The following is a 13,831-nucleotide window of genomic DNA, read 5'->3' on the forward strand; positions in this document are numbered from 1 at the left end:
AAGTACACTATCTTGCAGGGTTTTGGGCAGACTTCTTAGTAGTCTGATACCAAAGTACTGGGTACCTTTTTCTAGCATTGCCAGTCGGTAGGGTATGCTCCGTACTTCATTCTTCTTTCTTGTATTGTGGGTGTGTACACTAGCATTTGTAATCCAGTCTTCACTACCTTTTGTGATGTACATTATTGTTTTGTATATATACAACGATGAAAAAGTTAAGATATTTAAATTCTTGAAACAGTTTCTGCATGCTTTAGAGGTCTTTCTTCTTAAAATGGTCCTAATAGCTCTTTCTTTCTTTCTTTCTTTCTTTCTTTCTTTCTTTCTTTCTTTCTTTTTTTTTTTTTTTTTAAATATGTGTGAACACTCGTTTTGTCTCTTGTTTGTTTGAGTTTCCCTACACAGTCACTCCATACTGTAAGTATGGTTCGAACAGTCCATAATACACTGTACACAGAAGGTTCTTGTCTGAATACTGTGATAGCTGCATCATTAAGAATATGACAGAGCTCAGTTTCTTACAGACATTATTAATATGTTTTTTCCATTTCAGTTCATTATCCACAAGAATACCTAAGAATCTAGCAGATTCTTCTTCCAGCCTTGTTCCATCAACCTCTAAATCCATGTCTACAGCCTTTTCCTTTTTACACTGCATACATAGTCTTTTTTAGATTTATAACCAGTTCATTTTCCAACAGTCATTGAACTGTGACATTTGCAGATATGTATGCTCTTCTCTCAAGCTGTTCCATATTTTGTTCACTATTTAGTATTGTCATGTCATCAGCATACAATATTTTCTTTTCTTCCTCCTCAACACCTATATCATTAACAAATACATTAAATAACAATGGCCCCATTACCGAACCCTGCGGCACTCCATATTTAATGGATTTGGTTTCTGATTGGTACGAGTTTCCTAATGATACATACTGCTTGCGGTTGCACAAGTATGATTTTATCCATTCACCTGGTTGCCCCCGAATGCCATAATTGCTTAATTTTTGTATCAGCATTTCATGGTCAATGGTGTCAGATGCTTTTGAAAGATCCAGAAACATTGCAGAGACAACCTTTTTCTCATCCAAGGACTGTAAACTGTATTCTGTTAGACTGACAATTGCTGATCCTGTAGATTTACCCTTTCTGAAACCATGTTGTGAGGGCTACTCAATGTAAAATATTGCACAATCTCCAGTAGTGTTGCTTAGTAATTTCACATACAGAATTCATGACAGTCATATCCATATATTAATATATTCAAACTGCATGTTTTTTTCTGCATCAAAAAGTCCAAGGTCACATACAGTACTCCCAGCACTAATTTATCTGTTGCTATTTTACCCCTTTACACAGGTGATTTTCCAAAAACAGTAAAGGTCTAAAAATTAATTGGATGTTAATGTTTGTCTCGGATAAATTGTATGTTGTTATACTGATGTTTATAGTGCACCTTTGGTCTAGGGGTAGCACCTTTGATTGGTAATCAAAACACCATCTGTCCTGGGTTTGAACTGTGTCACTGCTTAAATTTTGAATAAACATCACCAACAGTGGTGGCCAAAGACTTTCGGCAGAAGAAATTGCCTTCAATGTGCCAATGGCCTTGTCAAAGGGGATGGAGGGACGGACAGATGCTATGGCACTCTCTTGTCCTTGACATGGAAAGATGCCCCTAAAAGGCAGAAGAATCAGCAATGATCAACAGCATGAGGATGCAGAAGGCAATGGAAACCACTGCATTAAAGACACACAATGTGTACTCAACGGACATGTGGCCTGCAATTGAAAAAAAAGTCATAATCATCTCTCCATTGGTAAATAATTCTGGAATAGTCCCCCACTGAGTGAAGTGGTACAGTTGCTAGCACACTGTACTCACGTTCGGGAGGGTGACACTTCATAGCCACGTCCTGCCATCCTGATTTAGGTTTTCCGTGCTTTCCCTGAAGTGTTTCAGGCAAATGTTGGAATGATGCCTTTGAAGTGGCATGGCCAACTCTTACCCATCCTTCCCAAATCTAATGTGACGGATGACCTCGCTGTTTGGTCCCCTCCCCCAAATCAATCAACAAGTTCTCCATTCAGATCTCTGGGAGGAGAGGGGGTTGCCAAGGAGAACGTGGCCATGATAAAAATATTGAATAACCAACAAAAGGATAATATTGTATGAGTTAAGGTGTGGTAAATCAGAAGTTTGAATCTGGTAGGGAAGCTAGAAAATCCAAAAAGGGAAATGCTGTGGCTCCATCCAGATATAGTGACAGTCAGTAAAGTTAAATGGGACGAAGACAAGGATTTGTGGTCTTGCGATTACAGGGTAATATGCAGAAAATGGTGTAGCAAGAGTAGGCTTCATTATGACTAGAACAGAGAGTAGTTACCATGAGCAGTTCGGAGACAGGATTTTTCTCATAAGGATTGACAGCAAACCAACATGGACAACAGTAGTTCAGGTTGACGTCACAAACTGAAGGTGAGGAATAGAAAAAGTATATGAGAATATTGAATGGATACTTGAGGATGTAATGGGAGATGACAATCTAATTGCCACGGGCTATTGAAAGATGGTTGTAGGGAAGGAAATAGAAGAAAGGATTACAGGAGAATACGGGGTTGGTACTAAGAATAAAAGAGGAGAAACACTAAGTTCTGCAATAAATTTCATCTAATAATAGCAAATACTCTATTCCAGACTCACAAGGTGAAGAGGTATACGTAGAAAATGCTAAGAGATGCAGGAAGATTTCCGTTAGAATAAATCAGGGTCAGATTGGTATTCTGAAATTGGATATTGGATTGCAAGGCTTGCTCAGTAGCAGTTGTAGATTTGAATCACAATTTAGTAGTGATTAAGAATAGGCTGAAGTTTAAGAGACTATTTGGGAAGCATCGTGTGCCAAGAAGTGAGGTACAGGTGTGCTAAGGAATGAAGAGATACACTGGAATGTTTCTGAGGCTATAGATTCTGTGATAATGAATAGCTCGGAAGGGCAGTCACTGAAGCTGGAGAGAAAAACATAGGTTCAAGAAAGGTAACTCTGAAGAAACTGTGGGTAACAGTAGTAGTACTTCAGGTGATTGACATAAAAAGGTAGTACAGAAATGTTTTGGGAAGTTCAAGAATACAGAAATAAGTCACATTAAGAGCGCAGTTAGAATTCCATTGTTAAATGAAGAGGAGAGAGCAGATATGTGGAAAGAGTAGATTGAGGGCCTCTGTAATAGGGAGGACTTACCTTATGAAGTGATAGGGGACCCAGTATTCAAAGCAGAGTTTAGAATAGCTTTGGAAGACTTAAAATCAAATAAGGCAGAAGGGATAGATAACATTCTATTGTAATTTTTCAAGTCATTGAAGGAAGTGGCAACAAAATGGTTATTCACAACAGCGTGTAGAATGTATGGACTGGCATGTTTTCGGAAAATCATCATCCATACAATTCCCAAAATTGCAAGAGTCAACAAGTGGGAAAAGTATTGCACAATCAGTTTAACACCTCGTGCATCCGTGTAGCTGCCAAGAATAATATAAAGAAGAATGGAAAAGAAAATTGAGGATCTGTTAGATGATGACCAGATATGCTTTAGGAAAGGTAAAGGCACCACAGAGGCAGTTTTGACATTGCAATTGATAATGGAAGCAAGATGGATGAAAAATCCAGGTGCATTTATAGGATTTGTTGACCTGGACAAAGCATTTGACAACACAAAATGATGCAAGATGTTTGAAATACTAAGAAAAATAGAATTATGCTGTAGGGAAAGATGGGTAGTATAACAGTAAGATTGGAAGACCAAAAATGAAGTGAAGTGTTCGGATTAAGAATGTGTTAAGATACGGATATAGTCTTCCGCCCCTGCTGCTCAAGCTATACATTGAAAAAGCAATTAAGGAAGTAAAAGAAAAGTAAAAAGCAGAATTAAAATTCAAGGTGAAGTGTTTCCTTACTTTAACAGTGTAAAAATCTAAAAAGAAATTTGGTGTTAACAAGAGTAAAAGCCTGTTGTGTTATGAAGTTGCGATTTACATTTTAAGAATTCTCCCTCAGCTTAGCATACTGGTGGGATATAAATCCTTTTAAAAAATAATTACTTTCGTAAACATGAAATGAAACATATACCACATCAGATTTAATTATTGCTTTCATTGTGTAGTAATTGTGATGGTCATAAGAGTATATAAGTTGCAGTTAGTGACAGACTAGATTGCTATTGTGATTTAAGTTGCTTCATGCTTTGAGTTTCGGTTCATTGTGAATTTTCAGATGTGGTACTAATTGCTGATCAGGAGGGAAAAAGTCATCTTTATGATACTTGTAAATAAAGGTATCATGGATAGTATATAGAAGGCCGCCATTCCAATTATAGGCATTATTTTATAAACCAGAGTGTAAAAACGTCAGCTGAAGAGATCAGTACCCAGCAACCTGCGATTTGTTTCTTGATAACAGACCCAGTTACTACATGCATAAGTGTAACAGCAAGCAAATGACAAATGAGCTGCCACAAAGGGTAATCAAAGAATTTAGAGCTGGGCTGGAACAAAAAGTGTCAGCTATATGGAGAAACCTCCCAGTATCTACATGGAAAACAGTTCTTAAAACGCTGTTGACAGACAAAGATAATGCATTATTTATTTAAAGTCAAAGTTGGTCACTAATTAAAAATTAATATAAATATTGCGTGAAGTAGAAATTTTACGTTTGTTGAAACAGAAATAATTGACTCGGAGCTGACTGAATACTAATAAGTAACGAAATACAGTGCCTCCAGTTTATGGAAATTTTTCTGCTGTATTGTTTTTTTTTTTTTTTTTTTTTTTTTTTTTTTTTTTTTTTTTTTTTTTTAGTACACTAAAAATGAAACAACTGCCCTTCTAAAAACCAGTTGGAATTATGATTTAATAAATATGACTTAAGTAAGCACTGATCGCTAAAGTAAGTTTATGATCACCAGCTCAACATATTTGGTACACACGTTTTAGTATGCAGAGCAAACTTTGATTGGATTGCATATTACCTACCTAATGAAGTTTAACCAAGAATTATTCATTAGACTGTCAGTGAAAATATACTTCGACATGTGTGTACTGTCTGTAAACAGGCATTCATCTTGTTTGTGTAAAGCATATGTTAATGATTATTGGTTGATATTGGTTGACATTCACCAGTTTTAAATGGTAAAGTGACTGACTGTAAATTTGTCAGGATGTGTCCATAGCAATGTTGCTTTAGACAAGGTAAAAACCCTGTAGGTTATTGTCTATACATTCAAATACATAAGTGTTTCCTATATAATCCATACTGTATAATTACTATGGTTATTTTTTAAATATAATCTATACAATCAATAATGAAAATTGAAAACTTCTTCCACCATTTGCTTGCTGAATGAAACTGAAATGGCGGTGCAAAAATACAAAGTCTCTTTCCTAATTAGTTGACTTTGCCCTGTATACTAAATATCAGGATGATTTAAATAAAAGTCTGAAAGGTATAATAAAAATTCTGAATAATGTAGTTTCATTCTGAAAGTAGGCTGAAAATATTGACAAATTATGTAGAGATGCATGTGGTTGCATCTCTTGGTGCTCAGACCTAATCAGTAAGCAAGTTTATGGTTCTTCCCCGGCAGGGTGAAGACCGTCTGTTCCAGGTGGTGACACCAATGGTACAGGTACCAAAGGCAGAGCCAGGGGGTGATGCATCTGCTGCCACAGAGGTGGAGGCTATCACAGTAACGCCCCAGCAGTTGCTGGGACCGCACCAGCTAGTTAGTGTCCCTGGTGAACCACAGCTACTGCAGGTTCTGTCTCTGAAAGAGAGCCCACCAACTCCAGGTAATGCAGCTGTGCACACCCCTCCTCACAGATCAACTATGCAGTTACTGTCTCTCAAGGACAGCTCATCAACTCCAGGTAATGCACCAGTGCAGACCCCACCTCACAGACCGACCACGCCGGCTGGTAAAAGGTCAGCGGCTGTCGGCCCAGGAGAATCGTCGGTAGTGGAGGTCAGCATCGATGTCAAAGAGGAAGACGCACCTGCGCCGACATCAGTGTCCGGCACAGGTGGATCGAGTTCTGATCAGTGACGACTTACGGCCCCTAGTCATCTCAAGGCTTTGAGTTGTCGTGGAGTGTAGCTCTTGCAGAGGATACCTGAAAATGGGTTACTTCACCAGAACTGGAGAAATAATTGAAGACTCCTTTACATTAGTACCTGTTTTGAGCCTCGTCAAGAGGTGACAGCTCCACTGTCTGTTTCTGTCTCTCTCAGTACCATATGTCCAAAATGCAGGACAAGTTTTGGAGTTTGTAGTTTATTTTCCATCTGCTGTAGTTTGTGAGTCCTTTTCGTAGGGTTTGGTTTGGTATCTTTCTCTTTTGGAAGAGTGACACTACCAACAAGTGTGTGTTCCTCTCACATGAAGAAAGTCTGTAGCTTTAAACAGAGTGTTTCACTCAATGTTGCAGTATCACATGAGTATGGTATTTAATCTGTAAAACTGTGTTGTTTATTCAGTCATCCAGTAACACATACTCCTACAGAAAAAAAATTTCAGTGTTTATTTAATGTTGCAGTATTAGTAAAGTGCAACTATAGTATTTGAACTTAAAGATCAGTTAAAAATTCCGAAGTTATTGGTACCATTATGATCTGACAGAGGTCAGAGCGCTGTGTTTCCTCCCCTTTGTAATGAATACAGAGCTTCAGTTATTTCAAAACAAAATCGTCAACATTACTTCAGCTGTGAGTTGTGGATGTGAAGTGTTCCTCACTTACACAGTAAGAAAACTACATCTGTCATAAATAATATTTTTCTTCAACATTCATTTGCAAGAACTAATAATCTTATGCATACAAATTATTTGGTCAAACTTCTGTGAATATTATCTTGCACAGAGATTGTCAAAATATGTGTATGAAATCTGTTCGTAGTGAATTAAATCATTCACATACCAGATAAAGTTTTTAATATTATTAAGGAGCTATGGAAGCAGATCTCCATGAGCTTTAATGTTAAAAGAGAAAGATCACCATGTAGTTGTTGGTCATTTTCTGCTGGGATCAAGTATAATCTTACAGTGTCTTTCTCTTTATTAGCATTAAATATCTTGTGATAGTTGAAATATTTCCCATGGACCCAGTACATGAAATATTATTCTTACACAGTAGTGATTTTTCCTTTACAGCATTTGTTTACTTTGATAAACCATAAATTGTACATGATATGCTGGGTAATGTGAGAACTATAAACATCTAATTTCAAAGTCTACAGCCAACCAGGAATCCACTGCTCACTGCTGTAGTGTTTTGTGGGCCAAATAAGTTACACTATAAAACAGTAATTATATTACTTGATCGTTCAGTCAGGGTTGAGTGTTTTGTTCCCAGATGTAAATACTTGTGACAATTAATATTTTATGCAAGTATTTTATTGGAATTTTCATTTTTTTTGTACCATAAATATTTGTAAATAATGAAAAATCAATGGAAAATCCTTTGCAGTGTTAATATTTATAAATTTTTACACAGTATGATATAAATTTGTATTGTGCTTGTCATATCTTAGCTTAAAGCTTTCACTTTTTCTGTATCTTCTCCATATTCACATTTCATTGCAAAAACGTGAAACAGTAAATCAGTGCTGAAACTTATAATTGCACAAATGTCATCACAACATTTGTTTTTTTTTTTCCCCTCGTGTTTGCATGCTGTCGAGTTTGTTCAGGCATAAGTAGCCTCTTCCGGTAACAGAATTCATTACAGTTTTGTCATGTCATAAACTGGGCATCCAGAAAGAAATTTAAGGTTTTCTCTTGTTTTTATATCAACCTGACATCTGCGTTGGAATAGTCATTGCACATAATAAAATCCAACCAGTCTTTATTCTACTTATTTCTGGTTTCTAACAGAAATTGGTATCAGAAAGCACATTATAATGTTCCCAAGTGCTTCATTAAGAGCAAATGCAGGGAATGAAGTTACCAAAGAAACTTTATTTTATGATACATTCTAGTATAAAATGCTAGTGATACTTTGTTGATCTGTTTATAGTGTACTGTTATTTTACTTCGTGCTCCACCAAAAGTAGAGGGTAACAGGCAAGTTGCATGAACTCATCAGCACTCTGTTGACATTGTTAATTTTACCAATTTTTTTACCAACACACAATAAGTTTGTGTTACCAAAATGTTGATTAATTGTAATGAAGTAGTAACTTTTATCAGTTTTTGCTAGTAATGTACTGGACTGTTGCATATATTGTTGCCTAATTGCAGATATAACAATCTTTGACACTTTTAGAATACTGAGAATGCTTACTATCCTGGTCCAGCATCTATCTCTCTCTCTCTCTCTCTCTCTCTCTCTCTCTCTCTCTCTCTCTCTCTCTCTCTCTGTGTGTGTGTGTGTGTGTGTGTGTGTGTGTGTGTGTGTGTGTGTGTATTACAGTAGTAGAGTCACCTTTTAACTTGTGCCTGTTGTCTTTAACACAGTCTATTTTAGGGAACTATTTCTAGACAAATTACTGTATTAACAGTTGATTGCAGAGGAAACTAGAAGAACCATTCACTGTAAAAATTGTACTGTGGCATCTGTGTAATTCTCCATCAGGCACATATCATTATGAAGAATCAGTATTTTGGGAAATATGTTTAAAGAACTTAAAAATTTGCATTATTTTGGCATATTTACTGCAACATAAATTCTATATGTTACTACGCATCTGGCATACATTCAATGTGAATATGTTTGTAGTTCTAGGAGAAGCATGATGTTCGCATGAAATGTGATATTCCTAATATGCCAGGCAATGCAATGAGAACACAATAGCTAGAAAATTGGTAGAAGTGTTAACAGTTCATGTGACTGTTAATGTATTGTAATAGTGTGTCTGGTAATTTGATATACCTTAAGAGTGTCTTAACAAAATTTTTAATAATACAGTAATGATTATGTTGGACTGAAATGGACATTTACTTACCAGTTGATAAAATGTGAAAGCATAGGAAAACTATCAGACACAAGAGAGGTGAATAAAAGATACATATCTTGAATCTCTAATTTTGAAAATCTTAGTGACGAGGCAGTTAGTTAAGAGGAGGAGGAGGAGGGGGGAGATATACTGTGATACGAGAGAGTTGGAAATTACACCTCTGAGCCTCATTTAGACAGGTCAGATGGCATGGATATTGACAGAAATCACTGTGGGCTATACCAATAGAAATTCAAATTCTACAGTTACTTTTTGCCTAATTTCCTGCACCTTTCTCTCAGATTCTGTCTCGGCTTCTTCTGCCTGGCATATAAATTTTCAAAAGCTGGAGATTCATTATCTGTTTTATCACTTGTGTTTTGTCAGGTTTTCCTCAGCTTTTTTGTTAAGTATATGTTCTTCTTTGTCCCACATATGTTTGTGTTGTGTTCTGCTTTACTTTTGTGAATTTTAATTATACAGTGACTGGTTCTTGCACTTGACTTGCACAGAAACCACCATTGGGATAGTAATGCCTGCCTTTACTCCCTTATTTCAGGATGAACCTAAGATGTGAGGTGATCTGTTCTCTGCCAACAATATATGCAGCTTCCAGTAATGTTCTTCTTTGGCATATAAGAAGCTTAATATGTGACTGAAAGTGAATAAATAAGCAAGTTGCCAGTTGCTCTCGTTTTTGTTTGTAGGAGTTATTCTTGTTGTTCAGGTATTTTTAAAAACAGGAGCAAGGGTAAAATTGAAGAAGTTCCTTTAAAAAGGTATCAGCTGAAATTGTGTTACATACTATTTTGTTGTTCCAACAAATAGCGAAATGTTCTGTTGTCGCACTTTATTGTGCAGTTCTGTTGTTTTTTTTTAATTGTGTAATGTATAGTTTGTTGTGAGTACCAAATTATGTTATATACTTTCGTTAATATGTGATTGATCAGACAATGTAAAATAACTAGGAAGTATTATTGTACTGGATGAAGGAGAGGGTGGTAGAATGTGTTATGCATCTACCTAGTCATGTTTTTCATTACAAGTGACCTATGAGAAATATAAAGGGTTTTATGAAGCAGTGAACCTCAGCTCTATGGTCCAGAGGACCAGTGGGTATGTCTGAACAGTTCATGAAATAATGCATTTAGACTGATGTATTGCAAGCACGACACTAAATAGTCATTTTCCTGTGATCTTTGTGCCATAGGAAATATTTACATTTTATATTTGTGAGCTTAAATACAGGGTGTCCTCTCACATGGAAAAACAGTAATGATTTGTGCAGTTGCTGAAAAATGCAAAACAATATAAAATGTGTTTGGGCTGCTGTTCTATTTAACAAGCATGTTGTCCGTGAGTTGCTGTCAAAAGGACCAATATGTTTCTGGTCATTGTTGCTTGTATTATGTCTTTTTGGTATCAATGAATAAAAACCATTTTGCTCCTGGCGCATTTTGAAAACTTAATTTGTCAAAAATGTTGACAGTGTAATAGTGATGGTGTGAAAACACTGTGCAATTAGGCTATAATAAAAGATTTTTTAATAAAATTAATACATGCATATAATATTCAGAAACAGAATGAACATGTAAGCCTGATACACTGAGCTTTGATTGTGTATTCTGTGCTTGTTGGAATTCAATAAAATATGTAATGATAGTGAGGTTCGCAAACAAATCATGAAACGAGTGACAATGGCAGAAGGAAGCATCTTCAGCTATTTTCAAAATTGGAACTTAGTGTAGTAAACTTAGGTATTGAGTCAGCTGTCACATTTTGTGAACATTGCATATTCAGTCTATGTACCATAAATTTAGTCATACATGAAAAAAAAGAAAGACTGAAGAATTGTTACTAATAGTGTTTAATATGAGTGGGCACCCTGCACAAAGGAGTAAATAAAATAGAGAAGAGTGTGTGTGTGTGTGTGTGTGTGTGTGTGTGTGTGTGTGTGTGTGTGCGTGTGTGTGTGTGCGTGTGTGTGTGTGCGTGTGTGTGTGTGCGTGTGTGTGTGTGTGTGTGTGTGTGTGTGTGTGTGTGTGTGTGCGTGTGTGTGTGCGTGTGTGTGTGTGCGCGCACGCGCGAACATGTGCATGCTTCAGAGTGTGTGAGCGTGCATGCGTGCGTTTGTACGTCCGGTTGTTGGTGAGGGATATTCAGACATTTAATTTGGATAACATTCATTCTGAAAGATCACATTTTCATATTCAAAAGTCTATTCTTAGCAATTGTCATTCCCATATCACTTTGTGTCTGGTTGTTTTAATCATTGTTATATAGATCACAGAGCCTCTGATGTATGTTGTTTATGTGCTATTGTTATGTGAGTATTAAGATTTATTTTCTTCTTCCCACAGAAATTTCATTTTAACCATGATTGCTTTAGAAATGATCAACAATAGTGTATTTACTTATTTATTTTTCAAAATGTATACAGCACAGAAGGAGACACTGATACAAATTGCATCACATGGGACTTAAGTGTGTTAACAACTTCAAGCCCTCCAAAGATTTTTACAGTACTCAGCCTTCACACAAAGGATTTCATGTTAGTGAAGAGCTTTATTGCTTTCTCATAGTTACTTAACTGGCTGCAGATAACTGCAGTTGCAAATAAAAGATCTTTATTTAGAAAGATGCTGTCCCCATATTCCATAACTCTGTGGTGTGTATGAAGTCCTAGGATGTGATCTCTCAGGTTTTCTTGGGGCGGTTAATTAATTGTGTACGTCCAGTTGTTCTGTCAAGCTGCTGTTTCCATTTTGAGCACAGTATTTTAACAAGTAACCCAGCCATCCTGTTCAGGTGCTGCAAGTTTTGTTATGTGTACTTGCTGCCTCGGCTCCATCCAGATTGTGAACTGGGTTAGTCTCGTGCCAGTATTTGTAGCAGAGTTTGATTCCCAATGCCAACTGTGCCCTTTTGTTTTTCACAGCCTGCACAGATATTCCATGAAATGCAAATCCTCTCAGCATTTCTCGTCTCTGGTGGATGTGGTGGCCAGCAAGATCTTAATAAATTGTATGCCAGATCCCAAGCTAGGTTTAATTTGAAACTTCATCCCTGTTTAACAGGTTTTTTATTGAAATATGGATGTCAGAAAATGTAATAAACAAGGCTGGAGACTTCAGTTTAAACAACACTTGTGGTTTGGTTCTCAATTTGTTAAGATCTAAGTGGCCTTCACTTCCACCAGAGCTGGAAAACACTGAGAGAATTTGCATTTCACAGAATATCAGTACAGTCTGAAAAACAAAAGAACTGTACACGGTGTAGTGTGCCTCAGGAATCAAACTCAGCTACAAATAGTGGTGCAAGCGAACAATAATACAGAGACTGCTAGGAGTCCAGGTAGTGAGTATGCTCAACAGCAAAACTCTTAGCACCTGGAGAGGATGGCTGGGTTGGACATTGAAATATTACGCTTAAAATGGAAACAAATACTCAGTAGATCCTGGGGAAACACCATTAAGTCCCAGGGTGCTGTCCCTACCATGATAACTTATTTGTGTGCGTGTGTTACAAAAGGGAGAGAGGTGGGGAGGGGGGGGGGGGGAGGGTTAATAATTAATGAATGTTTGTAAGACATGAATGAAATAAGAGGAGCAGAATGGTCGTTCAGAGCATCGAAATACTGTGTTCAGGTACTGAATGTGATGTATTGTGTTTTTACTTGTATATTGTGGGCAGTGAGTAGTGGCGATCAAAGATGAATGTTTCAAGTTAGACTGTAATTCTTGGAAATCGTGTGACTTGTAAGTTTTTAATTCAAAACTCTCAGTAATGAATATGTGCAATTATTTAAGAATAAGTGCTGTTTGTGTCTGAAATTGTATAATACAACCTGGCAGTTGCATGTGTTCATGCTATTTGTGTAAATTACCTAACAGACTTTTTTTTACTATTGTAGAAAAAAAGCCATTATTCTCTTTCTCAGCTACACCATTGTACGGAAGAATTTAATAGTGTAGTATTTGATGTTCAACAATTCTATATCAGATAACTGTGTGTTAAATAAATTAAGAAACAATTTTCAAAATATTTGTTCTCTTGATTCTCAGTTACTACCTAGATACTTGATCATGTTACTTCAGATACTGAAAATTGAAGTAATGTAACAAATATAAATGTGTTTTTATAAGTGAGAGTGCTTCACTTTTTACGTTGACATTCACAGTCGACAATATGGTGATAAATGGTTTACTGAAAAACATTAGTGGAAAGCACTGAAATTACATTTATGTGACTATTTCAAAATGGGAAAAATTCTGTTTCATGCCACCATCTTAGATTTTAAACGAAGTGAAAAACAAGTAACATATTCCTTAGGTTCATAAATAGTTCTTGAGGTTGTATTTGGACTAAATTCAAATTAGAATTTTAGTTTGTCCTTCATTTTAGACCTGTGCTTACATTATTTGCTTTTGTGTAATAGGGATATACTTTCTTCCAGGAATGCTAGTCCTGCTAAGTATGCAAGAGGGATATAAAGTTTGAAAAAGAGAGGAGAGGTACTGGCTGAAATGAAGTCTTAATGGCAGGTCATGATAGCTCAGTCAGAAAGAACATTGCATGTAAAAGGCAAGGGTCTGGGAGCCCGAGGCTGGCACATAGTTTGTCAGCCAAGACGTATCAAAACAATGTTCCCTCTGATGCTGAATGAAAGATTCATTTTGTATATCTGTATATTTTTTCTGTTCACAAAAAGCTGGTAACAGTTGGCTTCACAGTCCTAAACTCTTGGACAGTGCTAAATACGACCTCATTAACAGCTCGTATACAGTCATTTGATAGGTGTTTTTCTCTTCTCGAATTTTTCTCTTCCAAATCATTATACGCTTTG

At 36.5% G+C, this 13,831-nt stretch overlaps 1 protein-coding gene across 1 annotated transcript in view; it reads left to right on the plus strand.

The window, feature by feature from the left end:
- Positions 1 to 13,029, plus strand: part of LOC126273316 (DNA-binding protein P3A2) — an 87,803-nt gene extending 74,774 nt beyond the window's left edge. Inside the window, exon 10 of the mRNA XM_049976861.1 lies at positions 5,641 to 13,029. Coding sequence (XP_049832818.1) covers positions 5,641 to 6,099 — 459 coding nt within the window. The 3' untranslated portion in view covers positions 6,100 to 13,029. The remainder of the gene's footprint in view (positions 1 to 5,640) is intronic.
- Positions 13,030 to 13,831: the final 802 nt, after the last annotated feature.

This window comes from Schistocerca gregaria, chromosome 5, assembly GCF_023897955.1.
Source record: "Schistocerca gregaria isolate iqSchGreg1 chromosome 5, iqSchGreg1.2, whole genome shotgun sequence".
Taxonomy (NCBI): Eukaryota; Metazoa; Arthropoda; class Insecta; order Orthoptera; family Acrididae; genus Schistocerca; species Schistocerca gregaria.